The sequence below is a fragment of the Pteronotus mesoamericanus genome, unplaced genomic scaffold, assembly GCF_021234165.1.
Source record: "Pteronotus mesoamericanus isolate MK-2021 breed Mesoamerican mustached bat unplaced genomic scaffold, CSHL_Meso_final contig_50, whole genome shotgun sequence".
Taxonomy (NCBI): domain Eukaryota; kingdom Metazoa; phylum Chordata; class Mammalia; order Chiroptera; family Mormoopidae; genus Pteronotus; species Pteronotus mesoamericanus.
In genome coordinates, this window is record NW_026555186.1 from 202651 (window position 1) to 222382 (window position 19732).

Here is a 19732-nt window from a genome sequence, read left to right on the forward strand (position 1 = left end):
TAAAACTGTTTTATCCATCAGATTATTTCCATGCTCAAAACATGGCATTACACGATGTATTTTAATACAGTTTGCATCTGTCATGGGGTATGTTTCACACGCTATGGAGAGCTCCGCTATCACTTAATATGTATGCTTCGCATGCTATGGAGAGCTCCACTACCATTTAATACATTCAAGAGAAATGCTGCTTCACCATTAATCTTATTTCTAAAGCATGTGTACATTAACCTTTAAAAATTCTTAATAATAAAACAAAAAAGTTAACAGATTGCTTACAAATCATTTTGGATTAAATCATAAATGTCAGTGCTGGAATACTGAGAATGCATTGTCATAATAGAGAAGTAGAGCTCAATCCTTTTGGTCCCCAACCACTTTATATAACAAATATTTTATTATAACCTGAAATAAAATTCATGCCTAACAGAAAACAAAACCAAATCAAACCCAAATTGAAGCATTTAAAATAAAAAATATTTGAACAATAATATAAATGAAGAATAAAATGAACTAATTATAATTTTAAAATATGTATTTTTGTACGTAAGTGTTGGGACGTAACTACAAAAGGAAGTGTGATACTCAGATGTGTGAATCAACTTATAATATATTCACTGATTCATTCAGTCAAAGTGCTTATTGAGTACCTACGAGGGGCAATATTCTGTTCTAGTCACTGTGAAAACTGTAGCAAAGTAAAGAGCAAAATCCCCTTCCTTTAGGGGATTATGCAGGGAGACAGAATATATACACAATAAATAAAACGCATGTAGTATATTGGTATATATGACATATTCATGTTGGTTTCAAGAAATACCTGATGGAAACAGGGGGCCTGCTGGAGTCGGTATCTACAGGGAAAAGCATTCCAGGCAGAGGGAACTAGTAGTCGGTCCTGGTTGAGGAGCAAAGCATGTGACATGTGTTGCAGGGTGAAGTAAAAAGAACGCTTTGGCGAGAAAGGCCAACTTTTGGGGACTAGTGTGGAAGATTAAAATAAAACGTGAGGTCAGCGAAGTGACCGGCACTAATGAAACCAAGTACAGAATAGTAGATGTTTGTCAGACCTCGGCTTTTAATCAAAGTGAGATGACTAGTCATTGGAGTATTTTATGCAGAGAAGTGACACGGGCTGGCTGACATTTTAACACTGTACCTGGGATGTTTTATTGAGAAAATCAGCTCAGGAAGGGAGGAGGAGAGCAGTCAGGAACATCATGGGGCTGTAGTCTTGCACCACAACAGGGGGTGTGGCTAGAAATGGACAAATTTCCCAAACATCTCACTATGATTACATTATTCTACACAATAGTATTATTTATATTACGAATTGATTTGCTGTATAGTGCTTTCTTTATCTACTGTAGGAAACTCTAGTTCTTTCACAGACCAAAATATGGGGAAGAGAGAGGAGGTCCAGCCGAAGTCACCACTGCTTTGGTTTTGTTTTTTCCTTGTGCCAGCAGGATTAAATTAAAAGAAGTGGTGCCACTGTTCTAAAAACATTTACATGTAACATTGTATTGCACAACAGATGCATATTTTCCATAGTTAATTTGCATCACCATTTTGTTTTAATGTTTTAATTTGTTAAATGACTCTGGAAAAATTTATATGCAAAATTAACTACATTTTTACTCTATGTAGAGATCATAATTTCTGAAAAGTTAAAGTGCCAACACATAAAAGAGAAATGAAGTTTAATGTGCCCCTTCTTTAGGATGTGTTTGAAAGAAATTATTTGCCATGATCTTTCCTTGAATGGAAAACATTCCTTGAATGTTACTAGACAAGTAATGGATCTCAAAATTAATCATTATTTATATAAAAGAGGGAAAAATAAATATGTTGGTTGGTATTACTCAGTAATCTTTGTCACATGAAGTTGAAAATGATAGGTAACATTCATAATGTTGTAAACTGACATTTTTTATTTGTTTGTTTGTTTGAAGCTTTTGGAAACATGTCAAAAACATTGATGAAATGTTGGAAACCAGTTGAAACACAGTAAAATTCAACCCAATAAAATAAGACTGCTTTCTCTTCATTCACGCTGGGAATTCTCAAGAAGTGAACTATGACAATATATCAATTTTTGCTACCGTTTCTACTCTGGGTATGCCTGCCACATTTCTCTTCTCCAGAGATAATGTTCAGAAGGACTCCTGTGCCTCAGCAAAGGATTTCAGGTCCCCGCGCACCTAGAAGTGATGGCAAAGTTCTGCATCGTCAAAAACGTGGTTGGATGTGGAATCAGTTTTTCTTACTGGAGGAATATACGGGATCTGATTATCAATATGTAGGCAAGGTAAGTCTGTATTGAAAGGGCAAATATTTACATTCTTTCCTTGTGTGCGTTGTTAAGGAAATTTTGAAGGACATGAAGACCATTACTTATAAATTTGATTCTCTCAATATTTCTAAAGCAATTTTTGTTTATGGAATACACATTATAATTTGAAAAACTGTAGAATTAATGAATATAGCATGATAAATGTAGGAATTCATATACTAGAATTCTGTCCGCTAACTCATGGGTTAAAGAAGTACTAAAAATTGCAATGTAGATTTTGTAGCTAGAAATCAGTGATAGTGAGAAGACTATGTCTCTACAATTGTTAGAATGACAATGCATATATACAATATAAAATATATATAGTTTGCATTGCTGTCAACCTCAGTAAGGAAGAAGAGATGTTTAAAAGTTGTTTAATATGCTACAGAATGAGAAAGCAAGTGTCATTAAAATATATGACCCAAGGCTTCAAAATTATTCATTTATAAGAAAACATTCCCTGATATGAGTGTTATTTATTTTTCTGAAGCCCCACAATGGATACATTTATAAAAAGGGAAAATAAATAGGAAGACAAGCAGGCAAAAATAGTTTATTGAGATATGATGTGAACAAATATGAATTATTCTATTTAATTATAAAAGTTAATGAGGAAAATTATTTGTGGTTGTGAGTGGTATGAGAAGTGTAACATACAAATGCTATAACAATAAATGTTTTTATACACTATATTAATTTCCAATTTTCTTTGTTGGCACTTTCAGAATCTAATCGATGTTAGAATATGTTTTAAGAAAGGAGTCACTTTTATATTCAGGGTTTTTTTTTATGGACAGTCTATGAAAATATGTCAAAGAAAGGAGAGAAGTTAAACACATCAACAAAAGGAAAACAGATATAATCACATGTTAACACTATAAAATGATGGTAGATATATTATGACTTGGTGACTTTGCATTAACCTGAAGTTTAATAGCTTCATTCAAATAATTTAAAATGTGTTAAATTTTTTTTGTTGTAAGAAAAACCATTTTGGGGGAATAGATGCTAACTGGTTTTAAAACACTTTGGTACTTTTTTGTGTCTCTATTATTTTAGTCTTTTTTAAGTGTGTAGCCTTATGATAAAAATGTCATTAAAGGTTAAATCTTATGTTGACTATTACGAGGAAAAAAACCAGCAATATTACCAGAAATTACACAGAAGCAGACTTATAAATGGCTTTATCTGATTGAATGACTAAGATCAGAGGGTTAAAGTAAATTTTATGGTTGCTGAAATAGGCATGCTTTAGTTTATGAAACCAAGCACATGAAAATATAATAATAGAAACCTGAACCATAGAAACTGTAAGTAGTTTCCTTTACTTCTTCCTGGACATAGCAGTTATTTGCTTATTTGCATCTATTTTTCTTTATGTAGCCCTTAATGAGGATTTACTGAATGTTGGTAAAATGAATTATCATTACATTATATACTGTCTTAGGATATTCAAGCTACTTCTTATATACTTTCATTTGTTCTCTTTCCAAGAATATGATCACCTTGAAATCAAGAATTTCATTGCTCTTTTTTTCTAGCTGTCAGAGTACAGCTCATTATTTAGTTGATTTTATTGACCTGATTTGTATTGAATTGGATTCCCCGAGTTATCTGCTATGCTACCATTTGGTTCTTGGTAGGGAAAACTAGTCTAGAATTTTAAATCACTATGGGCAACTAAAGCTGGTAAATACTTCATATTTATGCATCTTGATATACAACTCGAGTTGTGTACTTTGTTATTCTGCTTTACAAAAGCAAATCAGAAATCTCTTTAATGATGGGCATAAGGAATTTATGAAATGTGTTCACTAGTTTTCTTCTATACAGTATACGCTCAACTATTAAATTTAAAGAAATATATTAGATGCTATAGAGCTAATGTACACAGTGTATATATTTAGCTTATGTTTCAAGTCCATTTTTTTATTTCTATCATTTGTCATGACCTTTGAAATAGCTATTTTAAAATTTTGCTTGTCTATAGTATAGTATATACTTATATTAATTATTATAAAGTATTTATATTTCATTAGTAACTTAGATAATTAAAAGCCTATTTTAGATATAAACGTAAATGTGTATATGCCAAAAAGGCAACATGTAATATATAATATTTTAATAAATATATGCTCTAATAGATATAAGTGGGGGCTAAGACATATTTTCTACATGAAGTGTAAAAAATGTAAAATCCCCTAGGTATTCTCTTCAGCATTATTTCTAATGAATTTATTACATTCATCTTTTTTTTTCAGGAATTTTGCTTCCAATTTTTATCTCTTTTAGTGCAGGCATGTGATATAGTAGATGTAAGTGATTCAATGTCACCAGGTTAGTTTAGACGTAGCAATAATGCATGTCCCAATCACTATTTAGGTGATAGACCCCATTGTACTGAGAAATATCTGCTGGGCTCTGAGTAGGGCCAGTGGAGAGAATTACGCTGGGGGAGTGAGAACAAGACTAAATGGCATATGCATCAAGGGGGGGAAGGATTTAAAAATACCAAAAATTTAGCCAACCAAATCCTATAAATAATGAATGCTGTATGTTTTCAGATAAAAGCCTATTCCTGCTTAAGGTGTTAGAGCAAAGGAAAAAACGCAAACAAACAACTTACTTCTCCTTGGGCCAAGGCAGAAACAAAGTTAGGAAAAGAGTATAATGTCCAATTAGAAGACCTGATATGTAACCTTGTTTCTGCCACTAATTTTCTGTCAGTAGTTAAACAAACTACTTGTCCCTCATTTTGTCATCTATGAAATCAAAGTGCATTGTTATGTCAGTAGTATATATATACATATTTAATGTGTTATGTATTTAATATAAATTCTTAATGTGATTACATCATACATATAGATTATATGAGTATTTAAAACCTTTTTCGGAAAATAAAAGAAGAAGTAAAGAGAGACAGAGAGACACGCAAATAGAAAGGAAGCCCAGGAACTTAACTGTCTTTCTGCCACACTGTTACTAAGACACCAAGCCAACCGGTAATGAACTCAAAGCGTTTCTTTGTTCAGCATCCAGTGCCCAAAAAGCAATTTATCTAAATAATCCCATGAAGTACATTCTAAGCCACTGTTTCAAGTCATTTTTTTTTTTTTTTGCCTTTTGGCAAGATAATCACAATATTGATGTTTAAAAAATTTCTTAGAAGGTTATACCTGCTCCCCTTTTTTCATCTTCCAAAGCAAGTGGCTTAAAAGTGGAACTTCAAGTAATCACTTTTGCACTGTTGTTCCCATATTGCAAACCTTATATAAGCATATTCAAAATTCTCAATTCAAGATTTGAAACATTATCATTATAAATTATTTTTATTAAATTACTGTCTTTCTATATGTGGCTTTTAATCTCAGCTTGCCATTGCCTGATTCAGTTGTGCTGGATAGATAATTTAAAATTTTGGGGCTTCTAAATATTCAAATAGTTAAACATGATGTTAAACAAGGTACTCTTGAATTTACTTTTAGCAGTAACAAATATAAAGTTGTAAGTCAATTACCAATTTCACTTACTACACAAAATCTGTCTGCATTTGATATAATTATTGTCAAGTGAAGAAAAGCATGTTAAAAATAAATTTTAAATCAAAACCAGAGCTTGAGAAAAATCTCCAAACACCAAAAAATTTATAATATAATTGGGCAACCATAAACCTGATTCTGAGACAGTGCAGTAAATTAATTTTCTCAGGGTAGTAAACACATACTATATATTTTTAAATAACTACGGCATCTGTCTATATTTTTTTGATATAATGAAAACCTATACCATCCAGAGACATGAAACATTCATGGGGCCTCCAAGCTATTCAGACCTAATAGCATCTCATTGATATCATCCGAGTACAGAATACATAGAACACATACGTTCTCAAACTGCTGCTTGTTAAGTCTTTGCAGAGTTCTCAATTGTTTAGCATTACTGAAAAGTCAAAACCATCTTTCATTGAAGAATTGATGGCTTCCAACTGCTAGAACAATCATGGTTGCCTTTTATTCTAGCAGATGAAGAACAGTGTAGGTATTTATAGTTCTCCTTTCCTCACATGATTACCTCAGCTGCCCTTCTACCCAGGGATACGTAATCCCCCATAATTTACAATGGCTTTGTCCTCCCACAATTTACAAGTATAACCCAGGATAAACCTTCATGCCCTTTCTTGAGTAGCCAGTGGAAACTTTTTCCCTGTTTCTGTCAAGCTTCTCCTCTTAAGAAACAACTACTTTTGTTTGCACAAGCATCTTGCTCGTTACTTGACTTTTAAATATTTCATTTTGTGCTTTCTGACTCTAAACTGTCCAATTATTGAAAATGATAGAATGAGTCACATATTTTCTGGTTTATCTCAACACTATACCTTTAGTACTGTCAAGTTTGCCCACAAATCCCCAAAATGGGCATGATACCTTCAAAATGCCTTAGATCAGTGGTTTTGAATGAGGGTGATTTTGACCCCCAAGGGCACATTCATCTATGTCTGGAGACATTTCTGGTGTCACATCCCAGGAAAGGGGATGCTGCTGGCATCTAGCTGACAGAGGCCAGGGACACTGTGAAAACTCCCACAATGCACAAAGCAGATATTTCTATAAAATCATCTGGTTCTAAAAGTCAATAGTGCAAAGATGGAAAAACCCTGCCCCACGCCTCCTCAGTTTGCCAGCAGAGCCCTCTTCATTTTCCTCACAGACTTGATTTTTATTTTACTTCTTTCAGGATTCTTGCTTCTAAAACTGCTCTCAATTATAATCATGTTTCTTCCCTTCCAAGTTGCCATAAGTATTTGGTGTAGCTGGCTTGGATTTCTCTCAATAACAACTCTTCTTCAGGTTCTGTTTAATCCTTAAGGTATGCATTTGGCCTCTTGAATCATCCTTTTGCGTAGAATTTTAGATCCATATATATCCACTGTTAATGAAGTATTTATTTAATCTCTCTATATCTAATGGGCTTTCTAGGTACTACTCTGGTATTATGTATATAATGATGAAAACATAATTTCTCTGTCCACAAAGTTCCTGCCTTTAAGAGAAGAAAATAGTAAATAATGGTAACAGGAAATTATGGGGCTCTTTTTGTCTCAGCTACAGCACAAGCTACAAAAGTCAAGAACAAGGCAGTAAACACTAAATCTTCCATGTCCTATCTCTGTGGTACTTGGAAGTAAGATGCAATTGAAGTAGTTTTGAGATTTGCATTACATGAATGAATGTTACTAAATGTTGAGTTTGGAAAATCAAGCTATAGGCTTCGGTTTTTTTTATTGTTTATTTCTTTGGAAGGATTTATTTAATTTAAATTTTATTTTTCAATTATAATTTACATCCAATAATATTCTGTATTAGTTTCAGTTGTATAGTGGTTAGACAATCATATACTTTAAAAAGTGATCCCCTGATATTTCAAGTACCCACCAGTCACCATATGTAGTTAATATAATGTTGACTATATTCCCTGTGCTGCACTTTACATTCTCATGGCTATTTTGTAACTACCAATTAGTACTTCTGAATTATTTTACCTTTTTCACCCAGTCTCTCTACTCCCTCCCGTCTGGCAACCATTACTCTATTCTTTGTATCTACGAATCTATTTCAATTTCGTTTGTTATTTTGTTCTTTAACTTTTACATATAAGTGAAGTCATATGGGATTCTTTATGGCTGACTTATTTCACTTAATATAATATCCTCAAGGCCCACCTATACTGTCGCAATGGAAGATTTCATTCTTCTTCATGGCTGAGTAATATTCATTCCTATATATGTACCAACATTTTTTTGATCAGTTTGCCTATTGATGGGCACTGGGCTGTTTTCATACCTTGGCTATCGTAAATTACGCTGCAATGAACATAGAGGTGCACATGTTCTTCCGTAATAGTGTTTTAGGTTTTTAAGGTATATATGCAGAAGTGGAATTTCTGGGTCATAAGGCAGTTCCATTTTTAAATTTTTGAGGAGCCTCCATACTGTTTTTCATAGTGGCTGCACCAGTCTACATTTCCACCAATACTATGTGAGGATTCTCTTTTCTCTACATCCTGGCCAACACTTGTTTATTGATTTATTGATGTTAGCCATTCTTACAGATATGAAGTGATAGCTTGTTGTGACTTTAATTTACATTTTTTCTGACGAGTAGTGACATTGACCATCTTTTCATATGTCTATTGGCCATTTTTATGGCCTTTTTGGAGAAGTGTCTGGTATAAAAACAGACACACAGGTGAAAGGGATGGAATAGAGAGTACAGAAATTAATGCATACCTACATGGTTAATCAATATATGACAAAGGATGCAAGAACATATAGTGGGGTAAAGACAGCTTATTACAAAAATTGTATTGGGAAAATTGAACAGGTACATGGAAAATGAATAAAACTAGACCACCTTTTTACACCATATACAGGAATAAACTCAAAATGGATTTAAGACTTAAATGTGAGACTCGAAACCATAAAATTCCTAGAAGAAAAATATAGGCAGTAAAATCTTGGACATTTCTCTTAGCAATATTTTTTTCTGATATATCTCCTCAGGCAAGGGAAACAAAAAAAAAATAAACAAATGAGACTATATCAAAATAAGAAGTTTTTGCACAGCAAAGGAAACCAGTCACAAAACAAAAAAGACAACTTACTGAATTAGAGAAGATATTTGCCAATACTGCATCTGATAAGGGTTAGCATGCAACATTTATAATTAACTCATACAACTCAATACCAAAAGAAACAAACAATCCAATTAAAAGTTGTCAGAGGAGCTGGAAGAGTTCTTCATGTGCGATGTTTCATAAAGATGAGATCCCTAGAAATTTCTAGAAACCCAGTCTCCCAGAAACTGTAAAAACACGGTCCATGAGAGAATAACCCAACTTCAAACAGTCACAGATCCCAGAAATACCAACTGCGCCCACTACATTAGAATGCATCCCTTCTGCTCTTAATGAGTACAAGCCTAACCCGGCTATGGCAATGTAAGTAGTTGGAAGCAGGATGGAGAAAAGAAGCTGTCCTGTCCTCCCTCCTGCAGTCTTCCTAGGGTGAACCAGATCTCAAGTAAGCATGGGAGGAACTTCGGTTCAGAGAGTTGGAAACACCTCTCTTGGGTATTTTAAAAACTGTAATGTCGAAACAAAAATTCTCAGGCAACTTACTTTAAAACCCCAACATGACCAAAAAAATGAAAACAAAACAAAAAAACCCCAAAAATCCATTTAGCTACCCAATAGACGTAAACCTTATTTTAGTGGTGGAATTGGGATGGGAGGCGTGTTGGTATACCATTATTTTCTACTTGAAGCCAATTAATTACTGTTATAAAAAGAATGGAGCATGAAACAAAAGCATAGTAGGTATTTTTAATTAGAAAAATTCTGGAAGAAAATAATCAGGATGATTATAAAGACCTTCCTGATGAGAAGACGATTAAACATTTAGATGATTATACACATTATTCACTGACAGGTAAAGACCTCAAAGTAATGTGAACCTGTGCGGGACTTTTTTATTTTAGTCGACAAGCAAGGGGTAATAATAGCCTTTTAAAATAGAAGCATGCCCTGCAGAGCCCTGATGTTTTCTAGGCAGAGCACCTCTTGGTTTTTAACTCTCAAAATGCATAACAATATTTATATCCTTCAATAAAATTATATTTTAGCTAGCAGTTATATTGGGAAAATATGCTTATATCCTCATTGCGTACTGTAATAATCAGGAAGATCTTGAGTTGCATTCTAGGTATACTTGGTAGAACCTCAAAATTGCTTACTGATAATTTGAAGATAACAAAAGCTGTCAAAGAGAACAGTCATTAAGTAGGGCAAGGACTTTAACCTCTGCTTACTCTAACAGGTAACTTTAAACTTTAAGCAATCAGGCAACACTGGTCTAAGCATTTTACATACGAACATATAGCTTGTTAATCATATATAGATATTTTATGGGGTTTCAGTTACTTTTTAGGAAATTGGTTGTGAATTTGGGTATAATGTGCAAAACTTTTATTTTTCTCATTTAAAATTATGAGACATAGGCTCCCTGTTAGTATTTTAAGCAAAATGTCAAATATGAACTGTTACAAAAATGTATAAAGGAAATTAAAAATGCGATGCTCATGTAGAAATAATAACCACCATCATCTTGTGCTTCTAAGTTCTATGTGTAGTAGTGATAACAAATAGATTCTAAACTCTGTGATGAGGTTATTTACGTACTATGCTATCAAATATCAAGATTATTCATGTATATATATATGTGACAAGTTCACTTTAGAACCTTCAGTAATAATAACCAACACTAATGTACACATAGCGCCCAAACCCGTGTCCGCACTCCGCTCCCCATGGCTCTAGTGATTTGTGGGATGTTTGTTGGCCCTCCCACTCTTCCCTTTTCTCCCTTGAATTACTAGCCCAGACATGCTGTGGGCGTTGTCATCTTTTCTTTCCCATCACAGCCTTATTTTGTATATGTCTCTCCTATATTTACCATTTTACTAATCCTTCCACCCAGAAGCCTCTTCATCTCCTGTTTCTGTTTCTTCAGTTTGTCACATAGCTTCTTTTAAAATCCACCTCCTTATGCTATGCACCTTGAATTTATTTTTATTGGAATATGTTTAGATAAGGAGTATTTATGGGTTTACTTTTAGTAGCCAGCATTTTTGTAGTTATAGGCCAATGAATGAAAAAAAACTAGTAATAGTTGGAAGTAGATAGGACTTGCTAATAATACTGATAATAATAAAAAGGGACTAAAAAATTGTCCTTTGCCAAATAAATTTAGAACACTTTACCTATCATTTTAAAATAGCCAAATTCAAATAAAAATTTTAATCTACAGTTTAACCTTTTGTTTGTCAAATATAGAACTTTTAGGAACTATAATCATTTTATAATGAAGATTATATGAAAATTGAGTAGATGACTTTTAGCAAAAACTCAAAATAAACCTCTATAGCATACAATGAATTAAATCACGTCTAAATTTTCTCTGCAGAAACTATCTCAATATAATTTATCAGTAACAGGTGTGTGTTTAACGGCCATGAGACATGGGAAATTATTATTATGGTATTATGAATTTCTACGGAAGCCCTCTTATTTTCTTTCTTGGAGACAATATATAATTACGTATTGAATTAAATTTTGCCCCATTGTAGTAAAGAATAATGTTCTTTTCAGAAAAGAAAATGAAAACATGAAATGTATGCTATCGTGTTTGGTCATTAATGTCTCCTTGGTATATGTTCATATTAGTTGCTTCTTTTGAAGGCATGGCTGGAAGAGGAGGGAGTACTTTAGTAAGTTTCCTGCAGTGAGTTTTAAAAGACTCACAGTTAAATAACAGTTAAATTTGAACAACCAATTCATTAAATAATATTTAATATTAATATTTTATTATATTATTATGTTGCTAATTGGATAGCTGCATTCCTTTCCTCCTGGTACTTGTAAATAAAAGTTCAAAAGAAAATCATGTAAGTTACCAGGTTGATGAACAAAATCTAGAAACAGGAGCACTAATTTTGTTGGAATATAAAATATAGACCTTCGATTCTCTCCTATGACCCTAATTGGCAAAGGACATTTTATATAAATTTCAGATTCCCTCTTCTGTACAATTATTTTACTAGCTTCACATTAAAACTATATGTATTTATAGATTATATAAGACTATTAATTTTAAAATTTTAAATTAAGATGTTAAACCTTGGCCCAGAATTAACTTTATTTTACCATGTAGGAAATAGAGCTTTAAGAATGTGTGCCATGATAGAAATTTTTCTAAAGGAACATTTTCTCTTTTGGCTGTTGCTTAGTTTAAATTGCATTACTGGATTTCTCTGCTCAGTGGTGTCTTTTCCAAGTATCACCTCCCCCCAAAAAAATCTCCAAGACCACTGAGATTTTCAACTTTTCTTGATACCCATTCAGTCACTATTTACAAGCCAGCTTTCAAATCTAGCACCAAATTTTGTTTGTACGGGTTTTCTTGTCCTGAGTGCAGCAGAGCAGGATGGCTTTGTGAATCATGAATGAGCTTCTGCATCTGAGATAGGTGAGCATTCTCTTCCCTCTGATTCTTCTTGCATCTCAGAAATTTAATCAAGAATCACTTGCTTTTGTTATAAAATAAGTATATTAAGATATGCTGGCAATGACCTCTTCAGCTTTGTTTATCTAAAGATATTTTTGGCATTATGTTAAAAATTTAATTTTTGTGGGTATGGAATTTAAGAATGGAAGCCACATCAGGTAACATTTCTCTCTCCTGTATCATTAAAATATTGTTGCTTTTGAGAAATCAACCTGTTTTTTGTCTAACTTTTTTCAAGTTTTTATATTTGGGTTCCCTAGTTTACTTATTTTTAATCTGGCTCAAAATATTCATGAGCTCCCGACTGCAGTCACAGCTTCTCATTGTCAATTTTTTCTCCCTTTACCTTTAGTACTTACGCACTTTCTTTCCTTTATTTCTCTAGCTTTCCTTATGGTGAGATAATTTTTATCCCTAGCTTGAGCAGCTGGTTTTACTGTTTAATGTTTGCATGTCAAGTCTACATCTTTGGTCTGGAATTGTATACCTGTTACCTCAAGAGGACAAAACGTGCTGAAAAGTAAGGTTTTCCTCATAAATGTATTATCATAGAAGAAGCAGCTTTGTGATCTGTTGTTTCACTTAGTAATCGAGGTTTCTACTTCTAATTAGATTTTTTTCTATCATCTTGTGTTGTCTCTATTACTTTTATAGAACTTTTGTTCATATTCCTCCTTTTCAGGACTTCATAGATCATTTCTTTTTATTGCTGAATGGTAGTCCATTGTCTGGATTCAATGAGTAAATATATCCATTCATTGAATACAGTTTTTGTCCACGTCCAGTTGTGCCCTGTCCAGGCAGCATGTGAAGTGGAGACAAGAGTGCAGGACAAGAATTCGCTGAATGTGTAAATATGACATGAATATGGTATGACTAGAGGCAAGATATTTGTTTGATTTTAATTCTTTGCGGTCAGCTAAGATTAGAGGGACTAGGGCAGTTCAAAATGTAGAATTTTTTTTTAATCTCGCTCAGTCTCCTACTAACATAACTTCCTGCAAATGATGACTTTTCTGTGTGAGTCATTTTACCCTGCCATGTGTGTTCCAAAATTGATTCTGTCTACTTCTGCCACTAGCCCACATAACCATTCTCCTTTCCCTAAATAAGACAGCGTTGATTTTTCTTGCCATGTCATACTAAGTATTGTGTCAAATTGAATTTAGACAACTTTTTTTTTAGATCCTCAGCTCCAGGTGGCCTCTCTTAGTGTCTTTTCTTGCTGCTCTTTTAAAATTCACTGCATGGGAGTAGCCTCAGGGTATCACTGGGTTTTTTCAAAGATTGTTGTTTTTCTTTTTTCTCTCTCTTAATCTCTTAAAGTCCTTTAAGTCTTTTGAAGAAGAGGAAAAGGGATACCTTCTCTATAGGTATATTTTTACTTTTTAACTGAGGCAAGTTTCAACTTGTGAGGCTCTTTTCTAGATGTCCACAGAATGGTAAACTTCATTCCTCTATCTCTGCCACTTGGTTTTCATAGATCCTTTTAGCTCCAAATAAATTTTGATTTTTGGCCAGTTCAGCGCTCTAGGATAAAATTCTCAGTAGCCCTTGCAGATAACATTTTGTTTTGTTTTCTGAATGCTAGTTTATATGTATTTTTGAACCAGAAAAACATTGTATCATTTTGAGTCTTCTCTTTCCTGAATTTATGACTTTTATAAGTGTCTTTATTTTTAAACTAGATATAGCATTATTAGACCACTGTAGCTTGCTCATGCCAGCTTGTAAAAGCCTGGTGTTAATTTTTCAGGATGTTGGCATGCCAGTTGATGCCATGGTGACAGTTTTAAATTGAGTATGGTGTGAGAGTTACACCACAGGAATTGGCAGACACTACAAATCATGACTCCTGCCTCTGAGAGCTAGTTGTTAATAATTTGCCAATTCACCACTGGATATTAGCATTTTTTCATGAAGATATTGGTAAAATTTAATGTAATAATTTATGGAATAAATATGTCTTCTGACATACTGCAAATAGTCAATAAAAATTAATAATCTATTCCCCTTTGTGCCTTTCTGCTAATCTACTCTAACCAGTGTCTTAACTTCAGTTCTCATGGAATTTCTTGTTTTGGTTTTCTTTTTGTTCTTATACTGACCTTGACCTAAAACTGAATAATAATGCTTTCTTGACCCTTGACTTAATTTATTTCCATGTCACATTTTCCTCCCTTGTTTTTTTCTCTGAGGCATTTTCTTATGGCTGAACTCTGTGGCTTGTAACATTGATTAGTCTTAGTTTAATGGAAGCAGTTTCTATTATTTTTACCTTCTGGGTTTTTTTTAAAATTATTTCTTTATGTTAATATTCAACTTCTTAAAAATTTCCCCATTGCACAGTTTTCAAGATTCATCATGAATCTCACTATCGAATGCACTGAAATATAACAGTTATTTATTAATACATCCTATATACACAATTGATAACTCTTGAGATGCTGATTATGGGGATGTCACAATAAATTGAGAGAGGATTGGTTCTCCCTCAAAACTTTTCAATTGGACATTTACTGACACAAAATTCCATTTTCAATAATATGCAACTTCTACAAGAAGAGTTAATGACACTATTTTCTTTCTTCAGATCAAATTTTGGAAAAAAAGCTGTTAGGAAGCAAATTTTAGTAAAATAGGTAATAAACCAGTAGAACTTCAAAGCCAGCAAATGAGGATGCATTGTTGATCTCGCACTGCAGAGAGTCTAGTGAGGTAAAAAGCTGCCTCTGGAAGCCAAAATAATTTCAAAGCATTCATTAAAGTACCTTGTTCCTAGCTGGTAACATTTAAAAGGTATTTGTTTTTTTTAAATTAGTACACCTGCAATTGTATTTTTATTTATCAATTGCAACAATTAAGATCTTTAGTATTATTTTTAATGGAAACGAGAATGATGAGACTTAATTTATTTCAGCTCCTTTGGGTAAATACCAAGGAGCACAATTGCTGGATCATATGGTAAAAGTTTGTTTAGTTTTGTAAGAAACCTTCAAACTCTCCTCCAAGTGGCTACTGCATTTTGCATTCCCAATGGCAATGAATGGGAATTCTTAGTACTCCACAACTTTGCCAGCAAGTGTGTTGTCAATATTCCATATTGGAGATATTTGAATAGATGTGTAGTGGTAACACACTGCTATTTTAATTTGCATTTCCCTGATGATATTTGAGGTAGAAAGTCTTTTTATGTTCTTATTTTCCATCTTTATATTTTAAGAGTTCTTAGTACATTTTGGATAACAGTCTTTTATCAGTGTCTATACAAATGTTTTCTCTTTTGTGGTCTGTCTTCTCATTCTCTTTCTATTGTCTTTTGCAAAACAGGAGATTTTGATTTTAATGAAATCTAGCTTACCAATTCTTTCTTTCATGGATCATGCCTTTGATTTTGTGTCTAATATGTAATTTGTATAATGAAAGTTTGCTCTAGATTTTCTCCTATGGTATCTATCACGAGTTTTTAGTTTTGCATTTTATATTTAAGTCTGTGATCCATTTTTATCAAATGCAATCTGTACCAAAAACATATATCTGAAGTAACTAATACATAATATGAAATTTGTTAATCCCCTAAAATTTCTATTTTCAAATTTCATAAGTACTCTGTTCCAGTTATATTTTTGACTATATATAAAATAATAGTCTAATTTATATTAGTCAAATTTTAATTAGTACACCTGTGATTGTATTTTTATATATCAATTGCAACAATTAAGATCTCTAGTATTATTTTTAATGGAAATGACGTAAATTATTTAGCACTATGTAAATAATTATGTATGTAAAAAAAATTATATATAACACTTTTAAACAGTAGTAATAAAAGTAATATTAATTACCATTTATTTAGGGCACAGTGTGTGCCAGCGATTGCTAGGCACCGTAGATGCTATAATTTACACAACTATATTACAATATAAAGATTGCTATTCCTACTTTACCAAGAGAAAACTGAAGCTTAGAGAAGGTAGCCATTATATTCAGTTACTTAGCTCTTAAACGATTATACAACTAGGATTCAAATCTAGTACAATGTTACCAGGAAATTTTAATTATTGACTATTGTACACTAGCATGTTAGAAAATAAAGCATCACAGAAAAGCACAACTTTTCTTTATTTCATTTTAGTTTGTGGATAGTATTCTTATTGGATACATAAATCTATCAGCAATACATTTCAACCTGAAATTCTTTTACTCTTAAAATACTGACAACCACTTTTAAAGAACCCTGAATTTTCAACTTTTGCACACATTAGCAGCCAAATTCTGTGAAACTACGACCTAATCTCTTAGTCTTAGTTTCCATATGTTTAAAGAAAATAATAACATGTATTCATGCAAGTTGTAATTTTCGAAATAAAAATTAGGTGATGAATATGCAAACTCTTTAAAATCTACCACGCCCTATCTAAGTGCACAGCATTATTATAATTTAGGGCACACATCAATAAAAAAAGCACAATAGCTTCTAACAAAAAGCATATTTAGTTCAATGCAATTTTAATTATACAAATTAAAAGAGGAATCTAAAGGAAATACTCAGAAATGGAAGTGGCAGCATAGGTAATAATTATGTGTTGGTCAGGTACTGTGTTGATGGTTGGCCTTCTTTATCAATGTATCTTCCTACTGACCTGTTTAAAAAGCCAGAATCATATCATGTAAGTGAAAGGAAATGCATAGAATATTGAAACACATACTCAAATATGCACATTCACACATATAACACACATAGAATTGAAAGTATTTCTAAATGAAGCACCATTATCTTATTTTAATTTAATCAAGAGAAATTAAGAAAATCTTGCTTTTAGTTGGGCTTGGGCAACTAGGATCATGGATTACCTACACAAAAATCATCCAAAATTATTAAATTAAAATCAAAACACAAATAATCAGATGCTCACAAATTTGGAAATAAAAATAATGAAAACTAGTAAGTCATTTAAGAGCAATGAAATGAAAATAGCAAAATATTAAAAAGTCACTCTTTAAAACATGGAAAATATACTACACATTTAATTTGTGCCAGGGCCAAAAGCAGTGTACCAACTGAAATCTGTCCTATAAAATAAACTGATTTTTTTCATTTTAATCATTAAAAATTGGTAGATAAAAATGTTCATTCTCTGTTTTTTTGAATAGCAATTTTAAGTAGATTGCAATATTTTTGTCTTATGAAATTTGAACTTTGTTCTCAAAGTATCTTTTTAAAACTTTTTTTCTTTAACCTTATCAATTACTGTTTCACATGTTTTACTTTTAGATGCAGCCATTTTGTATAATATTTAACTACAAATTTCCTTTTATTAAAAATATCATTTTATCTTTCCTAACAAGTATGTTTGCAGGCAGCCAGAAACCTTTGAGATTTTCTCTGTTAATAAACACATTTTTTTAAGGTAAAGAAAATATTGTAGCGTGAATCCATCCAGCAGTGAAATGTCTAAAGGAAGAGTTGTTTTGACATTGATCTAGGGTCAATATATGCATACTGAGGCTATACATTAGGTTGGTTTAAAAGAAAAGTTAATTTATTAAGAATGTTTTATTTATGTGCCCAGACATACATTTGTGTACAAAAACTAATTGCCAAAAAAGTCACAAACTAATGAATTTCAACTGATATCTACTCATTTCTAATATTGTCTGTGATACATAACTTGGCTAAAGGTTTATAGGATGATCTGCCTAAAGAGTAAAATGATGGCAGCCTATTTTCTTTACCTAAACAAGCAGGAATTAATTCCTTTGAAACCTGTTTCCTAACGGAATGTATACTTGTGTGAACTAATAAGATGAAATAGAGAAACAAATGTATGTTTTATGAGAAGAATTGTGCTTGTAAAGAAACCGGTTAAAACAAATAACTCACGGTTGTGAGACCCCTCCGCTTCCACTCTGCCGCCGCCTCCACCACACTCCCCTAGGTAAGAATGTTTGCTTTTAAAGAATAGATTTTTTTTTAAAAATCAATAAAAATTTTAAATAAGATTGCATAATGAGATAAAACGAGGCTCATGAGAATATATCCTAGATTTTAAGCCATGTGATTGTAACATATTTCAATAACTAATGTGAAATGTTAAGTTTCATATTGGCAGACCACAACATATTGGCAGGTCACAGGAACGTAAAAACAAAGACTTCTTCATCATTGAACACCTGATTCTGACATAGCGTATATGCTTTCTAAGTGTTTGTTGGACCAAACTGATATAAAGTATAATAATCTAGATATTTTTCCATACAATATTCTTTGATTTTTTTTTACTCTTTGTTCCTTTTTCTCTTTCCATTTTTATGCTGACATCTCATATCTTGACTCTGGATTTTTTCTTTGTTTTAATTTCAAAAGTATACCCTGAGAAAGGCCATGAATTTTAATGTCTCTTAAAATATAAACTTATTCCTTTAGGATTGAATATAGTTTTTTTCCATATAAGATAAAAATATAGTTTTCTAAATTAGTCTTCTAGACTAATTATGATTTTTCAAACTTCCATTCCAATGGATTATTACTTTACTATATTTTTATAATTATTTTGTCATAATGTCCTTGCTTCCTAAATATAAATAATAGTTTATAAGAATATTTGAAATTCTGAATGTTCAGAATATTGCAGAATATTCAGAATTTTAATCATAGCTTATAATAATGTGCAGCTCAACAAATTTAATAATGTAGATTCTGTATGTAATTTCTGTATAGCCAAATATTCTGAAATGATGAAATAAAATAGCTTTGTATTAAACATCCTCACTTACAAAAATTTACCCCAAAACTTAAGTAATCCTCATCATTTACTCTCTGAAAATCTTACAGGTTTTCAGCACTTAAATGATCTAAGATTTATAATATACTTACTTTATTACTCTATTTTAAAAAATTGTCTTTTCCTTTTTTCTTATGATTATTTTGCTTTATATCATATAAAATTGTAATAGGGTCAAGTATTTTATTTTTATACATTTGCCTTATTTCAAAAAATTTGAATTTTGGGGGTGGTTAAAGTTTCAAACAAATATGTAAAATTTCTGTAGTGATTTCTCAAAGGAGTAAAAAAAACAATTAAATTTAATTCTTGCTTGAGAAAACTGATAGGCATCATTAGTTGTATCTTCAATCTATTCTATTCATCTTATTTTGCTTAGTGACTATGCCAAATTTTAAGTAATTGTTAAATTCAGCAAGGACAATTTAGTTGAATTGTCATCAGAGGCTATAGAAACTGAAGTAATTATTTGTTCTCATAGATATAGTT

General features: G+C 32.1%; 1 protein-coding gene across 2 annotated transcripts in view; it reads left to right on the top strand.

The window, feature by feature from the left end:
• The first annotated feature begins 2080 nt into the window (after nucleotides 1-2080).
• The window catches only part of LOC129074391 (cadherin-10), a 74634-nt gene continuing 56982 nt past the window's right edge, over nucleotides 2081-19732 (top strand). For both annotated transcript variants that reach the window (XM_054578196.1, XM_054578197.1), the window contains exon 1: nucleotides 2081-2311. In XM_054578196.1, coding sequence (XP_054434171.1) covers nucleotides 2081-2311 — 231 coding nt within the window. The remainder of the gene's footprint in view (nucleotides 2312-19732) is intronic.